This window comes from Hyperolius riggenbachi, chromosome 2 (assembly GCF_040937935.1).
Source record: "Hyperolius riggenbachi isolate aHypRig1 chromosome 2, aHypRig1.pri, whole genome shotgun sequence".
In the NCBI taxonomy this organism is placed as follows: Eukaryota; Metazoa; Chordata; class Amphibia; order Anura; family Hyperoliidae; genus Hyperolius; species Hyperolius riggenbachi.
This window is the reverse complement of record NC_090647.1, coordinates 88,173,830-88,197,806: the sequence shown is the minus strand read 5'-3', so window position 1 is coordinate 88,197,806 and position 23,977 is coordinate 88,173,830. Positions and strand designations below refer to the sequence as shown.

General features: G+C 45.5%; 1 protein-coding gene across 1 annotated transcript in view; it reads left to right on the top strand.

The window, feature by feature from the left end:
- Positions 1-23,310, top strand: part of KATNAL1 (katanin catalytic subunit A1 like 1) — a 117,719-nt gene extending 94,409 nt beyond the window's left edge. Inside the window, exons 10-11 of the mRNA XM_068265017.1 lie at positions 9,864-9,990; positions 22,814-23,310. Of these exons, the coding sequence (XP_068121118.1) occupies positions 9,864-9,990; positions 22,814-23,012 (326 nt within the window). The 3' untranslated portion in view covers positions 23,013-23,310. The remainder of the gene's footprint in view (positions 1-9,863; positions 9,991-22,813) is intronic.
- The last annotated feature ends 667 nt before the right edge of the window (positions 23,311-23,977 follow it).

Genomic DNA, 23,977 nt, shown 5'->3' with positions numbered 1-23,977 from the left:
GACACGACGGAAGCTGCCAACCACAGACTACATACAGTAGTAGTACTATGGTATCGACTCTGCTGTCTGTAGAACACTTTCATACACACAACAGGACACCAACAGACTAAGTGACAGTTTGTGAGACAAAAGTCTCACAAACGAGTCACCAGTTGAATCGCTCAAACATTGCTGTGTCTGCAGACAGTCTGCTGATGGCCGGTCTTTTGCAGCGTACACACCAACAAACCGTAACAAACCGTCTCACAAACCGTCGCTCAGCAGGTGTCTGTACAGACATTTGTATGTCGTGTGTATGGACGCCAGTGTGAATGTCTCATTACAATAGCAATTGCATTGCGTTTGCTATGTAATTATATTGTCCAACGCACCACAATTTGGTGTAAAAGTAGCCTAATAGTAATGACCAAACTCCAAATATTTATTGGTGAAGGTAGTCCACAGATAAGTTTTTCTTCCTTCTCCCCTTTATCAGAATTTTAACTCTGCTGTAATTCGAGGCCTTTTAATGGTGTGTTCACCATCTACACAACTGTGTGTGTGTGTGTGTGTGTGTGTGTGTGTTAGTATCATTTTTCTTAAAATAAAGAGAAGACAGAGAAGAGTTCTCTGTCTGGTGTAGTGTCAGTTGAATAGCTCTTTGTTTGATTAGCTGGCGATTCAATCGAACAGGCTGATATTGTCCGGGTTGGGGAAGAACCTAACTGGGAGTTGCATGGAAGTCTTTTATGGTTAATAGCAACGCCCCCATTTAGGATAAAATCTCCAAATTTGCCAGGAACAGCTGGAACAAAAGGCCATTTTTTTTTTTTTCAAAAAAGTTTTCGAGAAGATAAATTTTAATTGAAATATGAAAAATGTTTTTTAAATGCGGTTAACTGACAGAAAATGTATCTACGTATCGGTATTGAAAATGTACATATACTGTAACCCCAGAAACATCAGTGGATTTGTGCACTGATACACAGGCAATCCTGCAGCAAAGTGGCAGCCCTTGTGCTGTACAGCCGCAATAGTGCTGTATAGTGCTTTTCCTGGAAAATATACCTATTTATGCTGAAAAAAAGAAGGAAGTTCATATATGCATATGTGGTGGTCATGCCCGGCTATACAAAACTTTTGGAGAGAGATAGGAAATTTCATTAAACTCCCTTCCCCTTTTGATCCCAGTATCGCTCTGTTGAGTTGCATGGAACCTGACAGCTTAAGACATGCAAATAAACTAGTAACCCTGGCAGCAATTGTGGCCAGGAAACTTATAGCAAAATCCTGGAAGAACCCTGAAGCTCCCAGTATGGAAGAGTGGATATGGATGATGATTTTTTGCAAGGTGGCGAGGGCTGTGTGGAAGATGCTAGTACCAAGAAACAAATGGAGGAATGGAAAATTGCATGGGAAAAAATAAGTAACATATAATATGAAGTTAAGTAGTTAAAGTAGGAAAGATGAGGAGATAAGAACCAAATAATCATTATATTACCAACTGAAATTGTATGGCTAAATGGATGGATGGATGTGCAGTTGCATGGATATATGTTGAAGTATAGAAGGCACTTATATGAATGTGTATGAAAGGTGAAATAAGAGTAATTGCTTTGCTTCTTATGCTCTCAGTTTAGATATGTGACCTGTTTGTGCTTGCGGCCTGTCCCTCCCACTGGGCTCGGTCCGGCCCTGATAGCTCTTGCATGGAGGGCATGCCCATAAAATAAGTGGGTAGTCAGAAAAGGATATTAACCACTTAATGTTAAGATGGGTAGGTGGAGTTTTTTGTTTTTTTTTCCTGGTGTTTGTGTTTTGTTTTTTCTCTTCCTTTCTTTTTCTCTTTTTCACTATAATTAGTTTGATCTGAGCCGCTGGTGAAATAAAAATGAAAAAAAAAACAAAAAACAAAAACAAAAACAAAAAAATGAAGAACAGTGGGGTTTTTAATGTTTCTGGAGATCCGCTTCTAAGTAAACACAGCCATCCTCTAACCCACAGGTGTCAAACTCTAGGCCTGCGGGCCGAATGCAGCCCTCCTTGCCATTTTATGTGGCCCTCAAGAGTTTCAAATGTGCATCATTGTAAACAGTAAAAGCATGACAGCACACTGCCATCCCATCCAGAGGAGCACACCGGTGACGGTGCTTCTAGTTGAAACACCGTCAGTTTGAGCTGGGGTGCGGAAACAACCTTTGGCAACCCCCAGTGAAATTAGCATGGTTCCCCCTCCTGTGATCCAACACCCCCTTGTGGCTGGTAAAGCACACACACACACACACGCACACCTTTCCTCCCTGACACCTTCTCCCCACATTGAAAAGTAGTGGAGAACTGTAATATTTACCTGCTCCAATGATGCATCGGGTTGCTTCTGCGTTTTCCAGCAATCGCACACTCTGTACTTCCAGGACCTCCAGCTTCTGATCATGTGACATGCATTTGAGAGCCAGAGGTATGCAGCCTAGAGCGTGTGTCTGTCAGGAATATTAGAAAAGACCTGAAGAGTCTTGGAGCAGGTAAATAATAAAGAAAATCTGATATGAAAAAAGTCACTCCCCTCGGGTGGGGGAAGCCTCCGGATCCTATTGAGGCTTCCCCCGTCCTCCTCGGTCCCACAGCAGCGGCGAAAATCCTCCCAGAGCGGCGGCGATGTAAATATTTGGCTCCAGCGCAGGTGCAGTATCCGCTTTTTGCATGGAGATAGACAAAATTAGCCGATCTCAGTCGGGCTGCTCTACTGCAAAGGAGTAAGTCTCCTGCGCAGTAGAGCGGACCCGATGGAGATCGGCTATTTGCGCCTACCTCCGTGGGAAGAGCCGCAACAGTACCCCCGCTGGCGCCAGAAAAGATAAATACTACAGTACAGATTCTCTTTAAACTGCTCCTCTGAGCTACTCTGCAGAAGGGGGGGGGGGGGGTGGCAGATATATACAAATGGACATGCACACCATGCGTTTTGAATGCAAATAGAATGTTTATATATTTCTCAAAAATGTAAAAAGGATTCACAGGAAAACTGATCTGGACTCAAAGTGCCAGTCAGAATATAAATTACAATTGATTACACATCAATATATTACACAGTTTACAATAGAAAAAGATCTGAACACCACATAACGTATGGCAATGTAAATGAATACATATGTTAACCATGAGCAAAGGCTCAAAGCAGATATAGGGCAGCATGTAGTATAATGTGTCACTTCAAAGTGATGATCAGTACAAAGTCCATAGAGGATCCCTTGTCCCCTTTAAGAGGAATCAAATGCTGACCTATAGAGCAGGAGCAATGTAACAGTTTGTAATCAGGGCGAGAGGTGCTGACACCCTCAGACTTTACCCAGACGTCGGCATTTCTAAAAAAAATATCTTTCTCAATGGGTGTATATAGCAGATCGGCAACTCCAGCAGGGAGGAAAGTGGTAGCGTCCTGATCAAACAGTAAACCAGCGCGGTTTAAATACATTGTACAGCCTAAATCAGAGGTGGGGAGAAGATCGTCACACCGGGGCCAGGCCCTGGTGACGTGATGACGTCAGGTGGCGTGCGCTGCTGTGTCATCAGGTCACATGACGTGCCCAAGCCGTCTCCATAGCAGCGGCCAGAGGGGGCAGAAAAAGCAGCATCACAACCCCTGCTCCAGCTTCTACTGTTGTCATGGAGACGGAGGGGCAGAGCAGCTTATATGCACTCCTAGGCATGTTAGTAGCACGCAAGGCTTGTCTTTGAAGCTGATTCACAGGAGGATATAGGCATTGAAGGATGGTGTGATGGAGAGCAATGTGAGGATCATAGATCCTGGGGAGTTGGCCCCCCATGGTTGTTACACTTAAATTGAGACAATAAATGTAAAATCTTAAACAATTTAGCCCTCAACTTAGACGAAGTATGGTTTAGATTTTGGCCTCTTATGTGATTGAGTTTGACACCTCTGCTCTAACCGACCACCCATAATTAGCAGGCATCTGATCCACTACTGCGGACAACACATTATTTCCTCCAGTATTCTAAGCTGTCCTCAGTGTATTTCATTTTAAGAAGGCACATTATTGATGTTACTTTATAGCTGGACTCAGACTGACACTGGATACAACTGTCCATTTCTGCAGTCAATGCCATTTCAGATGAATTGAAATATCCAGACACGAGTCATTAAGTGAGACGTTATTAATCGTCCTTTCCATAACCGTCTTCTAGTTCAAGGGCATGTAATAGCAGTGAGGAATAAAAGGATAAATTATAGAATGTGTGCACATTTTATACACGGAGCAAGCACCTGCAGTGCACAGGCGGCATACAAAGTGGCTGCCTGCACACATCAGCTGCGCGAAGTGTGTGTGTGTTATACATACAATGCTTTACTTTTCCTGGAAACGAGTATCATTGCATGAGATTTATTGGTCACTATATTTTATGAAAAGATTACAGCTGTGCTGCGTATGAACTTTTAACAAACCCCAAAAATTAAAATAAAAACCTGCCTTGACTCTCATAAAGCAGACACAGTCATAGTTCTCCCCCCCAAAAAAAAACAGATGGTCGGTTCCACTTTTTACCATAGACATGCTTTAGGTCAGTCTCATTCTGGGGTGCTAGTGGTAGACTTAATTAGCGATATTCTAATGCTAGATTCCAATAGTAAAATATCGCTAATGCTTTCTGATATTTTACCATGGCTAAACCTTACCCTCTTACACAGAACCCTCCCTCTGCTGACCCCCTTGATGATGCCCAACCCTAAGACCCCCCCCCCCTCCCCCGTAAACCTTAACCTCTCCCCTTCTGCCCAGAGCCACGATTTGTCACAATCAAGTCCCTTTGGGCACCCGTAGAGGCTACTGCAAAGTCACAATTGGCGGCAATTTTTTTTTTGCCGCAAATCACGGCTTTTATAATAGGGGCCTATGGCGGTGCTGTTTTTGAGTACATTTGAAATCGGCGCCGGTAGACTTGGGCGCAGGATACAGCGGTATATAGCTGATCCTGCTTCTGCACAAGTCCCGGCCGATTTAATTACTATCCCCCCTCCAGGCCGCCATGGATACTGGGTGGAATGAAATAATTCTGCTTCCAGCGATTGCTGTAGGCCGAATTATTGTGTTTTTTAAGCAACCTCGGCTCCGTCTTCTGACGGAGCCGACGTTACTCACTGAGCGCTACAATAGGAGTGATTCCTATTGTAGTCTATGGAGGCGCCGGCTGCGCCCAAATCTAGCAGCGCTGAAAAGCACTGCTCTGCTGTTTTTTTTACCATTAGTGCTCCTGTGCTTTTTTCCCTAATTTGTCTTAACCTTCTGTTCTATACAAATGACAGCAGCCTTCTGAACACCATGCTTTCTGGATTTTATGAGAATTCATTTTCTTTGTCAGCCTTACTTATGTAAAGCAATAGTTGCTCCATTTACCTCTCTTCATACAGAATCCTATTCAGGCAGCACTGAGCCTCTATCAACTCTGCTGGTATGAATAGCGGCCCCTTGTATAAATAGCGGTTCATAACAGTGGAAAGCTTTCATATTAGGATCTTCTTTCTTTTAGGAGACCTACATTCTCTAAGTGGAGCAAAACCTGCTCTTCACTGAGTCACTCCTCAAAATAACATCTTTACTTTCCTCACAGACACACCAAACTAACTTGAAGTGAAGCTCCGCTTTCAACCAAAATTAGCACAGACATATATTAGTGCTCCACCAAATCATATGTCATAACGGACAGCACCGCACATTAGCATTAAAAGGACCCTCAAGCACACACTTGGATACACACACACACGGATACACACACACATACATGCATATATACACATACATACACACATACAGTACATACCTGCTCCAGTGCAGTCACTCTTCTTCTGCAGTCATTCCTTACTTCTGGGCTGGCACTCCACTGCCTTCACATGCTGTAGCATGCTGAAGCCTATGATCCTCTGCCCCATCAACCCCAGCGGCAAAATGCTGTCACGTGGAGTGGGGGTGGAGCTACCATGCAAAGGGGCAGGGCTACGTCATGGGAGGGGGTGGGGCTATTTGGGTGGTCAAGGGGGCGCATGCCATTTAACACTTTTAAAAACATTGGGGGCCACTGGGAAAGGCTCTGCGGGCCACAAATGGCTTGCTGGCCAGACTTTGGGCGTCACTGATTTTGATACAGAGTACAAGTGTGTATCTTATCTGAACTGAAGAGATTACATTTTTCTGCTCTTTAGAACTAATAATGCAACCATATCACATTCATTATTAGGGGCTCATTTGAAAGTGAACCTTAACTGAAGATATACTTACGAGATAATTAATTTGTATGTTTTGTACTGATGGTAAATCAAACATTCCTGGAGCTGCATATTTTTCTTTACAGTTTAAAGCGGAATATAACCCTGCATTTCAACTTTGCTCTAAAACATTATTTACAGTATATTATATGTAACCAGCATTTTTTTTTTACTAGACCAGCATTGGAAGGGTTACACAGGGCTTTAAAGTTCCTGGAGGTTTCTGCAGACGCATCTGAACCTGAAATAGATACATTTTGTTTACATAAATGTATCTAAGTGTGGCATGTGACTCATCTCTCTCACTGAGAAGGAGTTGGAGGACAGCCAAAGAGTGTGTAAAGTTTATCAATAGATACATCTAACTAAATAGAATGTATCTATCTGAACTTCTGCATATCTCTCCACGGAACTTGAAACCTCTGTGTTTAACCCTTCCAATGCTGGTCTAGTAAAAAAAAAAAAAAATGCTTTTTGCATATAATATGCTGTAAATAATGTTTTAGAGCAAAGTTGAAATGCAGGGTTATATTCCGCTTTTAAGGGCTGAATTTCTGAGCCTGAACTGATGTAAAATCTGCTTCATTCAGCTGTACAACAAAACAAGTAGCCATTTGAACTTTGCAGCCCTGTCTTGTTATCCAGATTATTTCCTCAGCCGAATAGTGTTTTTGGCCTCTGTTTACTTTTCAGTTCAGTGTGCTGTTGCAGCTTGTAATTGGAGCTCACACTGTAGCAGTCTTTTATCAGGTCTGATAGGACACAGCCCACATCCTGATTGGCCAGTCACTATTTTTGAAGTGATTGGTTCTGGTTAATTATGTATGATATATCAGGGAGGCTGTGAGCTCCTCTAATCGTTACTCCTCCTGAGCAGCTTCAAAAAGCGTTCTGACACAAAGCAATAAGGTGTAGCTGATTACCCAACTGCAATTCTTGTAGATATGCGCATTTTTGGCCTTATAATTATTTCATGATAAAATAACTTTTTGTTTTTAAATATTCCAATCTTTAATTACTCTTAACCATTAAGTTACATTCCGCAAAAGCTCCTCTTTAACCCTTTAGCAGCCAATTTATTTAGAGGCTTGAAAGTGCTTCAGGCCAATTTATTTTAGCCCATTTTTTTTATTTCTTACTTGTTATATTTCTTTGCTTCTAATTAGTACTGATGAAATGTGTATTATGGGCACTTGTCACTAGGAGCAGTATGAGACAATAATAGAGGACTTCTGCTTTCAGTTTCTATATTTTCTGCTAGCAGAGAGAGACCTCAAAGCATTCCAAGAATTTACAGCACGATAAGTTCTGCCGACTGAGGTCAAACGCAGCACACTTATCTTAAATGAGATAACTCTATTGAAGGTTTTTTTGGCCTTATTTGGAGTACCAGTCTGGATTTAATTTGACTCCTGCATCCCAGAATGCCTTTCTCATTTGACATAAATTTCTCAAATTTCCACTGCAAGCCTAGTCAGTAGGAAATGTCTATACAGTCTTTGTTTCCCCAGGTGTAACCTTGTACAAGGTCTTTGTGTGAAAACATGACAACCTTATTAATGCGCTCGCGATTCTCAGGAATATTAAAAGATAACGTGATAACATTGAGTAGTCCAGCAATGCATCATGAGGATTGTCCATATTAATCTGTCGCATAACGTGTGATTATCATTGTGATAAGTGTTAAATAATGAACACACAATGCGGCGGCGTAGGATAGAGCATTAATGAGCATGAGGCTGCTGGAAATAGCGCATCTTTTTTCATATCTGCGATACGCCTGATAATTACCGTTACATCTTCAAAATCATTATCACTAATTACAAGACAATTTCTGATAGTCATTTTATACCAAGCCCATTTGCATCTAGCAATTTCCAATGATCATAAGTCATATTTGGATGAAATGACTAGATCATTCATTTGCAGTTAGAGATCAGGGCATCTGATTTTGTGATATGATTTTGATTGATGATGGGCCATGATATTTAGTGCTTCTATATCTAGCACTCGTGTACTTGCCTTTGCTGTGGAAAGTTGGTAGCATGGTGTTAACAGTAGGAGTGCCATTGATTCTGAAAGCCCATGTGGGTTCGCTACCTTCGTGCTGTTAGTTTGGAATGTAGTCATCTTGGTAAAATCAAGGTTATTGTAATCCTACTACGTCCTTTGCAAAAAATAAGCTAAGGTTTGCATAATGTAAAGTCAGCAGAGGACCGAGATAGCTCATAGTGACCCACTAGGTCTAGGTGTTAAGCGGGCCCAAAACTCTTGCACAGCACTCAATGAAAAGTCTTTATTCCACATATGGTTGCTAAAGAAATTCTCCTCACTGTGTGCTGTTTGTTTAGACAGATCAAAGGGTCCAATTAGCTCTAATCAGCAGCTGTAAATCAGAGCTCCTCAGCTTCCTGCCTGCACAACAAACACTTAAAGGGAACCTAAACTGAGAAGGATATGGATTTTTTCTTTTAAAATAATACCAGTTGTCTGACTCTCCTGCTGATCCTGTGTCTCTGATTCTTTTAGCCACAGCCCCTGAACAAGCATGCAGATCAGGTGCTCTGACTACCAGTCAGACTGGATTAGCTGCATGCTTTTTTTCAGGTGTGTGATTCAGCCACTACTGCAGCCAAAGAGATCAGCAGGATGCCATGAACTGGTATTGTTTCAATGGAAAGATCCATATGCCTCTCAATTTAGGTTCCCTTTAAGACTTTTTTGAGTGCTCCCAGGATAGTTGATAGCAAGTTAAAGCTTAAGGATTTTTTTTTTTTTTTAGGATTTCCATAAATTGTAATGAAAATCTTTTTCTCCCTAAAGGTTATCATGCTGTGGCTAATCTTTCAGAGCAAATGTTATTGTTTTGTATTGTATTGCATAGTTTTGCTTTAAGTATTTGGGGTCCCAGGGAAGGTGGCAAAGAAGAATTTCCTCAGTGGGAATACAGACAACAAAAACAATATAGCAGAAGTTATAACCTTTACCTACTCTGTGGAAGACTAAAAAAAAGGCAGGAATGGGGCCATAAATGGAACTTGAATTCAGAGGAGTGGAGAGACACTTCCCTTTTAAACAATGACAGTTGCCAGCTGTCATACAACAAGCAATGCAGCCAGTGGAGTCAGACCAGAGTCAAAGCATCTGATCTGCATGCTCATTCTGGGACAGTGTATTATTAGGGATAATCAATGCGATGCAAATATTTCTGAGTTCATACAGGACTACGTAAGTTTGTATGCAAAATTTTGCAGCTTGAAAATAGACCAATCAAGTCCCACCAAGGTTTAAATTGATTTTTAAATTTTCAAGCTGTATACATTTGCATAAAAAATATTTGCATCTTTTTGATCATCACAATGCATCAGTCAAGGATGATCATCTCAGTCGGGCAACTGGCATTGTTTGAGAATGAAGAAGGCAGCCTCCACATTCCTGACACTTTGGGTTCCCTGTAATGGACATTAGCAAAGCTCAGCATATACTTTCCAATGTAAATCTGGCTGAAGTCATTCCATGTAAGACTGTGTTCTTTTGTTGAAGTTGGTACGGTTTTTCGCTTAAAGAACATGTAGAAAGTAAACTTCTTCTTCCTCTTCTGTTTCAGCTGCCGGAAGAGCTGAACTTTTGAAGATTAACCTACGAGAAGTTGAGCTTGATGCTGGAGTAAACTTGGATGTTATCGCAGAGAAAATTGAGGGATATTCTGGAGCTGATATAACAAATGTTTGCAGGTGGGATAGGAGAATTCTTTAGCATTGTATACCTCTTTACCAAACATACAAACATTGCAACAAACTCCGACATAGAATTTGTAGGATACTTGCCTCTTTAAAAATAAAGCATTAGCTAGTATTCAGCTTTACGTGAGCAAGGCTCTGTAATGGAAGAAGGTTAAAGGGAGCCTTAACTGAACGGGGGGGTAAAGAGTTTCACTTACCTGGGGCTATTACCAGCCCCCTGCAGCAGTCCTGTGCCCTCGCAGCCGCTCTGGAACCCTCTGGTCCCCCGCTGTCACTTAGTTTCATTTTTGATGACTCACCAGTCCGCCGGCCGCCATGCGTATTATTGGATGCATTCCCTACTGCAATTAGCGCTGTTGCGGAATGCGGCAACGCGTATTTTTGTACGCGTTACGGTCCGCAACAGCGCTAATTGCAGTAGGGAATGCGTCCAATAATACGCATGGCGGCCGGCCGACTGGTGAGTCGTCAAAAACGAAACTAAGTGACAGTGGGGGACCGGAGGGTTCCAGAGCGGCTCCGAGGGCACAGGACTGCTGCAGGGGGCTGGTAATAGCCCCAGGTAAGTGAAACTCTTTAACCCCCGTTCAGTTAAGGTTCCCTTTAAGGTAGAGCCGATATTTTTGTACAAAGGCAGGCTTGGATCTGAGGTGTCAGTAGTGATGGTGAAGTAGATGCAAATAACATCGAGTTGATGCAAATTTATGCAGCTTGAAAGTGAACCAATTAAATCCTGCTAAGGTAAAATTCGGTTAATTTTCAAGCTGCATAAATGTGCATACATTTGCATCAACTCAAAGTTATTTGCATCTACTTGACCATCACTAGTTGGCAGCAAGAATTGTGGAATTTGAAAGGTCAAGCAAATGGTTGAGTGAGGCAGCACACAAATCTTAATCTGAGAATAGTCTGAGATCAGGACAGGCAGCAGATACAACATAGTTGAAGAACAGGCCAAAGTCTGGGCAGGCAGCAAGTAGAGCAAGTTGCGGAACTAGCCAAGGGTCGGAGCAAAGGGGACAAAGTCAAACAGTCCAGGTCACAGAAGGAGTCATACTTTACAAGGCAATCCCCCATGTGCAGGAAGCCAATCAGATGTCAATGTGGAAAAAAAATCCAATTTTCACTAAATTTTCACGTAAGCCAGAATTATTTGCAACTGATTGACCATCTTTATTTCTGGTGGCCTTACAGAGGAACTGTCGCGAAAATCTTAAAATTTAAAACACATACAAATAAGTACATTTCTCCCAGAGTAAAATTAGCCATAAATTACTTTTCTCCTATGTTGCTGTCACTACTGTAAGTAGTAGAAATCTGACATTACCGACAGATTTTGGACTAGCCCATCTTCTCAATAGGGGGTTCTCAGGGTTTTCTTTATTTTTAAAAGCACTTAGTGAATGGCAGTTGCTCCGTCCAGCTGCCAAAATAGTGTACAACAAACAGGGAGGCTGGCCAGCATCTTTGTATTAATCATTTTCAGGGAATGTCTTTATAAAGATTAAAGGCCATGCTGAGCATCCCCCATGAAGAGATGGACTAACCCAAAACCTGTCGGTAATGTCAGATTTCTACTACCTACTGTAAGTGCCAGCAACATAGGAGAAAAGTAATTTATGGCTCATTTTACTCTGGGAGAAATGTACTTATTTGTATGTGTTTTAAATTTTAAGATTTTCGCGACAGTTCCTCTTTAACCACTTGAGGACCCACCCTTTACCCCCCCTCAAGGACCAGCGCTGTTTTAGCTGATCTGTGCTGGGTGGGCTCTGCAGCCCCCAGCACAGATCAGGGTGCAGGCAGAGCGACCAGATCGCCCCCCTTTTTTCCCCACTAGGGGGATGATGTGCTGGGGAGGTCTGATCGCTCCTGTCTGCCGGGTGTTGCGGGGGGGGGGGCACATCAAAGCCCCCCTCCGCGGTGAAATCCTCCCCCTCCCTCTCCTACCTGGCCCCCCCTGGTGAACCGGGCTGCACAGGACGCTATCCGTCCTGTGCAGCCAGTGACAGGCTGTCCCCTGTCACATGGCGGCGATCCCCGGCCGCTGATTGGCCGGGGATCGCTGATCTGCCTTACAGCGCTGCTGCGCAGCAGCGCCGTACAATGTAAACAAAGCGGATTATTTCCGCTCAGTGGCGTAGCTAAGGAGCTGTGGGCCCCGATGCAAGTTTTACAATGGGGCCCCCCAAGCACTCTATACGTAACAATTGATACGGCGCATCAAAACCTGTCAATGGCAACAACAGTGTCAGAGGTGCAAGAAGGGCATGGGGAATAGCTTGTTAATAATTACCACTATTCAAAGTACCTATAGAAGTGAGTATTATGAGCACAGGACCAATAGAGAGCTAATACTGTAGTTGAGGGAGGGCCCTTCGGGGCCCCTCTGGCCCAAGGGCCCCGATGCGGTCGCTACCTCTGCAACCCCTATTGCTACGCCCCTGTTTCCGCTTGTGTTTACATTTAGCCTGCGAGCCGCCATCGGCGGCCCGCAGGCTATTCACGGAGCCCCCCGCCGTGAATTGACAGGAAGCAGCCGCAGACTGCAATTTATGAGATATCTACCTCCAGGGTAAGGCAAAGATGGGTGTGAATGGGGTAAAATTTGTGCTGTAGTGGAGAGATTTGATCTTCTTAATTGATTTCTGGGTTTCCTCATACCAATGGAAACCTAGGTGAGTGTGTGAGGCTGAAAAGTCTATATAGGCTGAAAAGTCTATAGAAAATGGACAAATCCAATAAATTATTGCATTACCTTACCTGAAGGGATCGGCCATAATGGCATGGTAGAAATGTTTTGAGTGTTCTTGGTGAAACCAGAGTGGAGATGATCAAACTGAGGACTTACAATAGTGTCTTTCCTGGACTCTCATATTTCACGTTCGAAATATAGGCCACAGGTTAGGACTTTCTTAATGTAACACTTGTGTTCTTCAGCAGAAGAAAAGAAGATACATATGTCATTTAACTAACCAACTATAAACAGATCTACAACACTGAAGAAGATGTTGTTTGCAACATGTTGAAAGTTGATTGTAGGATTGCGCACTGGCATTATTGTTCTCATAGTGGCCAAGACGAGTGGAAGGCTGTCTTGCAATGATGTCCCTCTCTAATTCTTATCAAATTGTAGGCTTTCCTACACGTCTAGTTTGAAGATTTAGACATATTTTAATTTTTTTTAAATGGTTCTGATTTATAGAAGTGGTAATAGTTTGTAAGTTTGTTGAGTTCTGGATAGTCAATACTAAAGAAAATCAGTGATATGAAAATAACTCTAGGTTGCATGCAAATCGTATGAGTCTTGTAATTGGGCCAGTCAAATGCATTTCCTGCCATTTTTTATTTGTTTTTAGCACCTTCTACTACAGCCCCTTAGCATCAGCACTATTCTGCCCTCAGCACTTTCACTGAGGTCCTCCCCTGACGAAGCCCCTGTTCTAGGGGGGAAACATGTAGTGATCTTCTAGGGGATTTTTCAATCACTATTCATCTAGCGCAGTCTGGTGTGTTCATTTGGACGGTAAATCGGATAAGTCCAGGAGCACCGCAATAAAGACAGAGGTTTTCACTTCAGCATTTTTGGTTTCTCTTTGTTGCATAAAGAAGCTTGTGCTAAGTTTATCCGCATTGGTTCTGGTCAGGAGCGTAACAACAAACCATGGGACCCCCCTGTGAAAATGTAATTTCCAAAATGTTTCTGCATCCTCCTATTGAAGATGCACGCTACCTGGGCACACCGCAAACGTTAAAGGAGAGAGAATATTTCTGTCTGTCTGGGGTTATTTGTCTCACAGAATGTTGGGCGGAGGAGGTTTAGAGCAGCTTTAAAGGGGACCAAGCGCCACTTTTTTTCCTGGTTGTTAATGGCTATAGGAGCTGCCATATTCCCCCCTCCCCTTCTTGCTGCCCTTATTTATCCAGGGCAAGGTGCGAAGGAGTACATACTGTGGCGGCGCTGTTCATTTCAGCGCAGGGAGAGCCAAATGACTGCTCTCCCTGATGCTGCTAAACTCTGAGGCGGCGTTGAATACTAGTTCCCTTCTGAGTTGTCGCTACTCAGAGGGAGATGTAATTCGGGGACCGCCAGACCGCCAGAGCCCCGAATTACGGCTACATGCAGCGTGATGGCGCCCAGCTAAAATTATTAAAATCATTCTTTTTTTGCCTGAAACTTCTGCAGACTTTGGAAATAGGGTAATAAAAGCCTCTGCTAAACTTTTAAATGTAAAAAGAAAAGGTAAAATAAGTTTTTTTTTTTTTTTTTTTTTTTTTTTTTTTTTTTTTTTTTTTATTAATGAGCAGGGATGCTCATCCGGATTCTGGATATACGGGTAACCTGGATATCGGGACTTTTTTCAGCTATCCGATTCGGATTCCGGATTTCTGTGGAAATTTGGGATATTTGGTCGCATACCCGGATATCTGCGGATATCCGAATCCAAATACTGTAACTAAGGAGATGACGTCATTGAGTGAATTAGAGGGCTCACAGCAGAAGCCCTAACAACCAATCACAGAGGGGAACTCTGGCCAGCCCCCCCCCACCCCCTGTATTTAAAGAGGTGGCCATGTTGAGGGAACTCGTCCTTGCTGACTGCACACTGAGAGAGACACTCCAGTGCTGTTTGGTTAAAGCAAGTGCTTTCTACTGTTAAACCCAGCATTTTTGCACATTAACACCTGTACTATACCACTCTTTTATTGTTGTTTAGCTAGTTTGTTGTATTATCATTTTAGTTAGTGTGTGTGTGTCTGTGACAGTCTCTGCTGCGGCCTGCAGCAGCTCTGCTAGTTAGGTGTCTGTGTGTGTGCTGTTTGTGCACACAGGCCAGGCCTGTGCTATATTGCCTTAGCTACAGCATAGTTTAGGGCATAGGGATTACTGTGTTACTGTGTAGTTATTACTGTAGTGCTTAGTTGTTAGAGATTAGTACTAGTGTCTGTGTTAGCTTACTACTACAGATCACTGCATTTCTGCTGCGCTGCTGATTGTCAGTGTGTGTGACAGATAGACCGTCCGTTAGTGTGCACACTGTTTTCTTCTTCTACTCAGTTGTCTGTCACCCCCCGTGCTGATTTATCAAAGTCCAACACCAATATCAATAAAGTGCAAGTACCCCACATCCCATCCATCTGGTGACATCATCAGCACACAAACTTGCACTATGTCTGCTGACACTGGCACCCGGGGGAAGGGCATCAAGGGCACGAAGAGAGGGAGCATTGCTGGCACCGTCACCGCCAGCAGTTCTGCCGCACTAGTGTCCATTCCGCCGCTAGCCACTGGCCGTGGACGCACTGGGCGCCCAGCTTATAGGGGGAGTCATGCCGCAGATGCTCAGCAGCGTTTAGCGCCCATTTTTCAGCAGGGTTGGCGCCGCAAATTGGAGGAGAAAGACGCTGAGCCTGTGATACAGCTGATGGTGGATGAGCAGGCCACCACCAGCTCTACAACAGACACCTCCACCCCCACCACCACTCCTGTTCGCAGGAGCAGCAGCAGCCTCCCAGCAGTGCATGGGGTCTCGTCGGTCATCATGTCGACCCCAGTGGGCAGCCTACCCTCAGTCAGCGCGCTCTGTAGTCCAGACACCACGAGCGCAATCAGGGCTGTTACCACTGACTTTGAGAAGGTCATTCTGGCCACACTGGGGTTTGTGGAGGAGTCAAAGATGGTGACGGTGATTGTTGGAGGGGATTCCTTGCCTGAGGTTTTCAGAAGAAGAGGAGTTTGGGTCGTCATCAACATCCCAGCAATTGTTTGAGGAGGGGGCGTATGATGATGATAATAATGATGACGACTTGCTGGATCGTGACTACCAACCACAGGAGGGGGATGTTGGCTCTGAGTCTGAGGAGGAGGATACATCCATGGGTCTGGCACAGAGGATCAGCATCGCTGACATTGGCAGGAGCAGCAGTGGGTGTGGAAAGCGGGACCCATAGCCTGCTGCTTCATCTTCTGCCGCTACCACCAGCCGCACCACTCAACCCCAGGCCCCAACCACCGCAGGGCCAACCACCGCAGGGAGAAAAAAAGCAGCAGCAGCCCAATCGGAGCGTAAGGGAAAATTACAATCTCCAATCTGGCAGTTTTTTGATCTGCCCTCAGTGGACAGCAAGTTCGTCACTTGTAACGTGTGCCAGGTGAAGCTGAGCAGAGGTTTCAACCCCTCCAACTACGGAACCTCCAGCTTCATCAACCACCTGGCCAACAAACATTTTCACGAGCATGAGGAGTTCAAGAGGCTGAAGGAAGCAGGCGCTGGCAGTGTTCCAACCAAAAGCACCACCAGAACCCTCTTTGCCAGTGCCACTCCTGCTGACACTGAGGCCTGTTCAGGCAGCCAGTCCTCCCCAGTGGCCTCCTCTGCTCCCTCCTCTTCCCGTGCAACCAAAAACCGCCAACAGACCCTTTTGAGCGAGTCCTTTGTGGTCAGGGCTCAGCCTACCAGCAGCCGTCGCATCCGCCAGCTGAATGGCCTGCTTGCACGGGCCGTGTCCTCCCAGCCCCTCCCGTACTCCTTTGTGCAGGAGGGGAGCGACATGCGTGCGCTCATGCAGAGCGCAGCTCCGGATTGGATAATACCCATTCGGCACTACTTCTCACGCACAGCCATCCCAGCACTGCACCGCTTCATGATGGCCAACGTGGAGCGTGGGCTGGATCATGCGGTGGGTAAACGGGTCCATGTGACCATGGACTTCTGGAGCAGCAGGTTTGAGACAGGCCGCTATCTGTCCTTCACGGCGCACTGGGACAGTTTGGTGGAAGGGGGTGAGGAGGGGACAGCAGCATCAGGCACAGCAGCAATCCAGTGGGTGGTGCCACCCCGCAGCAGGTTCCTCTAGTCCGGTTTCACCCTCTGGCAAACCCGCCGCCGCCAAACGCCCCGCCTCAGCAGCAGTGTGAAGACCCGCCACTGCCAAGCGCTGCTGGAGATGGTCAGCCTGGGTAAGCACATACTGATGGCATACCATGTACTGGACAAACTCCAAGAGCAGGAGAGTAGTTGGCTGACCCCCAGAGGCCTCAGAGTCGGAGAGGTGGTGTCCGACAATGGGACCAACCTGGTTTCTGCCATCCACCAGGGAGACCTCACCCACATCCCCTGTCTAGCCCACGTCCTGAACCTGGTGGTGCAGAAATTTCTGAGCACCTACCAGGGGATGGACCCACTTTTGAAAGCGGTTCGGAAACCGGTGGGTTATTTCCAGCGCTCAGGCGGTGCCTCAGCGGCCCTGGAGCCATGCAGCTGGAGCTGAACCTTCCACGGCACTGGCTCATTATTGATGTTGCAACACGATGGAACTCCACCCTGGCCATGTTAGAGTGTCTGGTTGAACAGAGGCAGGCTGTCAACCTATACCTGGCCAGAGCCACCGCGGACGCCACCGTGTTTCGGGACCGGCACCACCCACCTCCCGGACATCATCCTGAATGCAGAGTGGGAAAAAATGCAGCTGGTGTGCTTGATGCTGGCACCCTTCCTGGAGGCCACCCACATGGTCAGCCGGGACCGTGCGTCGCTGTGTGAGTGGGTGACCATGGTGTGCATGCTGGACAAGGCCCTTGATGCTCTGCTGGAAGTGGGAGAGGCAGCCTTGAACCTGCAGGAGCAGCAGCAGCAACCTTCACAGTCCACCTCTGTGTGTCAGGAGGAGGAGGTTGAAGAGTTTGAGGACTTGGAGGTCTCTGACCTTGAAGATGAGGGGGCACGGCCAAGTGCAGCTGCAGGGCTGGAGAGAGCAGGGGGAGGCTCAGGAATCAGAGGGGAGGACAGCACTGGGGGTGATGATTCAGAGTATGCGTCGGCAGAGATGGCAGCCCTTTTCCCCATAGCAGCGCACATGCTGCAGTGCCTGCGGAGTGGCCCAAGGGTCAAGCAGATGCATGCTCGGGAGGACATGTGGATCAACCTGATGCTGGACCCACGGCTGAAGGGGAAGCTGCATCAGTTCCTGCCTGCAGGAGGAGACCCTGTGCGGCGAATGAGGGACATGCAGCGGTCCCTGGTTCGGCGCTTAGAGGAAGCCTTCCCCCAGACCCCCCCCCCTCTCCCCCCGCTGTCACAGTCCAGCCAGCACAGCAGCAGGTGCCTGCGTCCATCAGCAGTAGGCGCCCATCAAACCTCCTGTCTCTCACAAAGGCACTGTACATCACGCCAGTACAGCTGCCGACTGAGGAGGTGCCTGCAGCAGCATGTGGCTATCAAAGCCTGACCCAGATGGTGGCAGACTACATGGGGTCCTACAGCGGGCTTGAGCGCGACACCCCTGTGGACCCCTTGGCTTACTGGGTCAAGCACCTGGATATTTGGAGCGAGCTGGCTCAGTATGCCCTGGAAGTCCTTGCTTGCCCCCCTTCCAGCGTGCTGTCCGAAAGGTGCTTCAGTGCGGCCGGTGGCGTGGTCACTGAGAAGCGCTCTCGTCTGTCCACCCAGTCTGTGGACAGACTGACGTTTCTCAAAATAAACCAGGCTCTGGTGGTTGGTGAATTCCTGGCCCCTGTTGTTGGCAAGAGGGAGAAATGAGGTGGCTGGAAATCACTATGCCTGCCTTACCACCCTTTACCACCACAACCTCCAGACTCCGTTTTGAGTCATAAGCCTGGTTCAAAAAATTTTTACAGCCGTGGTACCAACACACTAGGTGCCATGGAGATCTATGTAAACACAGTTGCTGTGTAATTTTTTTGGGGAGGTATCTGTGCTGTCCGAGTTGTGGGGAGGCCCCAACTGCGGCAGTACGACCGCTTCCTGGAACCTCTCCTAATGTTTTACTGTGCCGTTGTACCAACACTAGGTACCATGGTGAACTGTCTAAACACAATTGCTGTGTAATTTTTTTGGAGGTGTCTGAGCTGAAAACTGTCATGTCCCAGATGTGCGGTTGGATTTTGGACACAATGTGGGCTGCACGACCGCTGTCTGAAACCTACTCCTGATGTTAACTTACAGCCATTTTTTTTGTATTTTTAACTCCCCACATAACAAATTAGTGTTTCCCTTTAAAAAAACATGATGCTACATGCATCATTTACCTCAAAAACGTTTTGGAAGCTATTTATAGGCCACTTCCGGTTTTTCTATCCGGATATCCGAATCCGCCCGGATAATGCGTTCGGATATCCATATGAACGTTGATATCAGAACGTTCGGATCCGGATATCTGATCCGGATCTGATATTTGGGTATCCGGATCCGGATAAATTCGGATTTTGAAAAGGGGTATCAGAGCACCCCTGTTAATGAGCCACTTTATTGGCATGTATATGTGATGTGCCATTGAGATGCCCTGGGTGCTAAAAATGGTGCTTGGTTGACTTTAACTTTTATTCTGGCATGTAAAACCGAAAAAGATGACAGCAGGATCACAGCCGTATCCCAACTGGTTTCATGTTCGTATAAGCACTTTGTCGAGTGCCGTTCAGGAGATGAGAATGTTGGCAACTAGAGAGCTTTAGTTGCAGAGGCCAGGACCGGATGAAAGCCCGTGTAGAGATAACAGTCATTCAGCAAGCAGGCTGTGTGTCCTCTGTGATCACAAATGCGTCCTATTCATGTTCTACTGAAGTGTACCATTGACCTCCGATCAGACAGGTATTCCTCCAAGAGATCATTATAAAGCAATTCCTACAAAGTACTCCATTCACATTCCTCAGTGTGTGAAAACGGGATGTCCGGGAGTTAGACACAAAGCGCTGTAATGCACACCATGTTAATTTGTAATATCCCTTTTATTGTAATGCTCAATTCATTAGTCTTTCTTATGAGAAAGGTGAAATCTCACTGGACGAAACAATAATTGTACATTACTCCGCAGTCTGTTAGCCATCCTGAGCACATCTGCCTGATTAATCATCTGCTCGGGCTTTCTTAGAAATGTAATTATGTATTTAATATCCCAGGCAGATTTTTTTTTTTAAATCTTTAGCGAGTCTGTTCTCAATAAAGAAAGCTGTTCCTCCCGCAGAGACGTTGTTCACTTTAACAGGTTAACAGGATGTTTCTAGGCTTAACAAAAAAAGTCATTTAGGGCCCTTTTCTGCTTGTCGCATTTCGATTTTCAGATCAGACACGAGTTAAAGGGATCCTTAAGCCAACAAAATAAAATCACCTGGGGCTCACCTGTGGCTTCTACCAGCCTCCTGCATCTGTCTGGTGCCCTCGCAGTCATGATCGGATCCTCCTGTCCCCTGCGCCAGCTAGTTACACTTTCGGCCGACAGGCTTACTGCGCCTGCACAGGCATTGCCACGTGTCTCCTTCTACGCGTTCCCATCCACAATAGCGCCCTGCACAGGACACTATTGTGGACGGGAACGCGTAGAAGACCGTGATCGTGACTGCGAGGGCACCGGACAGCTGCAGGAAGCGGATTTTTTTTGGGGGGGGGGGGGGCTTAAAGGACCACTATCACGAAAAAAAATAAAATACATATAATAGGGTCCTATGGCGATGCCGTTTTTTTACCATAAGGGCTCCTTTGCCCTTTTTTCCTGATTTGTCTTAAAGAGGAATTTTTGCGAAAATCTTAAAATTTAAAACGCATATAAATAAGAAGTACATTTCTCCCAAGTAAAATGAGCCATACATTACTTTTATTCTATGTTGCTGTCACTTACAGTAGGTAGTAGAAATCTGACATTACTGACGGGTTTGGGGCTAGTCCATCTCTTTATGGGGGATTCTCAGCATGGCCTTTATTCTTCATTAATCCTGAAAAAGGATTTGCACAAAGATGCTGGCCAGCCTCCCTGCTCGCTGCACACTTTTTTGGCAGTTGGATGGAGTGACTGCCATTCGCTTAGTGCTTCTAATACGTAAGTGACAGCAACATAGGAGAAAAGTAATTTATGGCTCACTTTACTCTGGAAGAATTGTACTTCTTATTTGTATGTGTTTACATGTATTTTAAATGTTACGATTTTCACAATAGTGGTCCTTTAAGTGTCTCTTTGCTTGTCCTCCCAATGTGCTTGCGGAGGGGGGGGGGGGGGGGTGCAGCGGGTGGGTGCACAAAAAGCAGTTGAGGGAGTCATCAAATACATCACTGGAATCCAGCACTGCATATACGGCTTAATTCCTGTTCCTGCGTTCCATCTCATAGTAACAGCTCTCCTGGGGCAATGCAAAAAATTTGTACCGCATTTTTTTTCCCCCTCCTTGGAAAATTCAAATGCAATTGAGCCATGATACCCATTTGAAAGGACAATATTTATGTTGAAATGCACGCGGTGAGAAAGGATAAGATCCTGATCGCAGTACGGAAAGTTTACAGTGGGGATGTAAAGTGGAAAAGGGCCCTTACCTAGGCAAGAATGTAATGTGCCTTCTTAAAACAGAAGGTATTTGTGATAATTCAGCTTTAAGAGAGCAACTGTGGTCTCCCACAATGCATCACTACTGATTATGCAAATTATCTTTTTATGCCCCTGAAGCCAGGCCTACATCCAGATCCGCTTTACAGCAAGCCTATAGCTTATACATTTTACAGAGCCACATCAACCCAATGTGCAGACAGCCTTTTGGCTTACACACACACACGCACACGCACACACACCCACACACACACGCCTAACCCTAACTCCACCCCCACCCATGCCTAACCAACCCACACGATAAATATTAACAGAAATGTGGGCACTTGATAAAATTGCAAGTGGCGGGGTCATTCGCTATTCAAACTGTGGCTACAAATAGGGGGCGCAAGGAAAAACCTAAATGTCCTTTAATAGCCGATATTAGCATTGGCACCTGTCGAGCGCGCAAACTCCTGCTGTGCCTCAGGAGCCCAAATTTCCTATTTCGGCCTGACATGGGGACACATGCAGATTCCAGGAATAATACAGCTGGCATACAGTGTACAGAGCATACATGTTGTGATAGGAGTGTATGTAAGCAAAGCCAGCCAGAGAAGTTCCAGATTTCCACAGGTAAGTAATGCATTATAGTACCTGTACGTGACTGAACAGGGAATAAACTTGGGCTGGTTTAATACAATTCTGCTGTAAGTTCACTTGTTCCATTAAAAAGGTAAGTTAAAAAAATGAATTACTAATGGTTGCTTGTGCTCAGGGCCGGATTTACTGTAAGGCACTCTAGGCACGTGCCTAGAGGCCCCTGATGATGGAAAGGTGTCTCATTCCCTCCCTGAGTGTTTCCCTCCCTCCTTCACTATGTAGAGACTGAAGCAGAGCATAAATGAGGGGTTACTCACCCAGCTCTCAGTATTCCACTGATGAGATCTCTCTTCAGTCGGGGGCACCAATAGCTACTTAATACTAAGGGTAACTCTGGCTATCAGGGCTGTGGAACCTGTACAAAAATCAGCCGACTCGGATTCCTCCGATTATGAAACCTCTGACTCTAGGTACCCCAAATTGCTCCGACTCTTCAACTCCAACTCCTTAGCCTAATACTTACCTGGGCTGTGAAGTTGATACAAAAATCATCCGACTCCTCAGTTTATGAAACCACCGACTGACTCTAGGTACCCAAAAATTGCTCCGACTCAGACTCCAGAGCCCTTCTGTCTACCTAATGCTGAGGGATACCTGCAGCTACTTATGATGGTAAGGGAGAAGGTAGCTGGGCCAGCCACACTCGTGGTGCGGTTCGGAAGGGGTTTGTAGGTTCGTGGAGGGCGAAGTCTAGGGTGCCAGGACATCTATGCCTATAGGCTCCTGTGATGTAAATCCGGGCCTGCTTGTGCACGCAGTATTCTAGTTATTTGTCATTATTTGCCATATCTCTGTAGGCTGGGCAACTGTAAGTTCTACCTTGTAATGTGAATGTGTCTTCCAGGGATGCCTCCATGATGGCAATGCGGCGCAGAATCCAGGGCCTGTCACCTGAACAGATCCGCGCTCTGTCAAAGGATGAGTTGCAGATGCCGGTGACCATGACGGACTTTGAGTTGGCCTTAAAGAAAATCTCAAAATCTGTTTCTGCTGCAGACCTGGAGAAATATGAGAAATGGATGAATGAATTTGGCTCTGCTTAATAAAACTTGAATGCCTGTGATGTCTGTGATACACTGGTACGTTCTGGAGGATTATCTTTATTTTTCCTGATGATCTTCAGATCTTAGAGCATCATCTGTTCACTGTAACCGACTTTTCAGAGTTTCATTTCCCCCTGAAGACCACGTAACATGACTTATCCATAACCCACCCCCTGAAGATCAAGTTTAACCCATGTTGTAATGCCTCAACATTTATTTTTTTTTTTGTTTTTTTTTTGTTGTTGAAGATAACATTTATTTAATTGTATATTAAAAAGTAAATTATTTTTAAATTGTATGCTTTTTGTCATGTCTTTATTAGCGTTTACCCATCCTTGTAATTTGTCTACTTGTGCTGTATGTTGGGGCCCAACTCTTAGTCCAGAAACCCACTAGGGGTGATTTCTAATCGCTAGTGATTTGAAAAAGCTCTTGCTGAAGCAGTGCTATGAAGGATTTTTATAAAATCACATTGCTCAAGTGGGATCACAGCCATTGCATTACATTAGCAAGACTTTTCAAATCGCAAATCGATCAGAAAATCGCTCCTAGTGGGTTTCTGGCCTTAGGCCTCTTTTCAACAGACTGTTGAGCTGTGTGCTCAGCAAGCAGTTAGCAGGCAGCAGTGGCGGTAAGGTGAGCTGCTTTGATTGACAGGGCGGCTACCCCCTGACCAGCGAAGTGTCTGAAAGCTGTGGAGTGGATAGCCTTGAATGCGCTGACACTTGTCTGAGACTCATAGGGGTGCTGAAGCAGAAGGAGTCTTAAAAATGAAAGAGAAGATTTCGAGGGCAAAGCCCAACCCAACTGGTTGTTTCCTCCCCACAGGACAATTTTTGAAACCTGTGGAGATTCAGCCTGTTTTTGGTGGTGCGCTGCAGCCACCGCACCAAACTGCCAATCTACAGTGTGAAGCCGCCTTAAAGAGAACCCGAGGTGGGTTTAAAAAAATCCTATTAGGACAC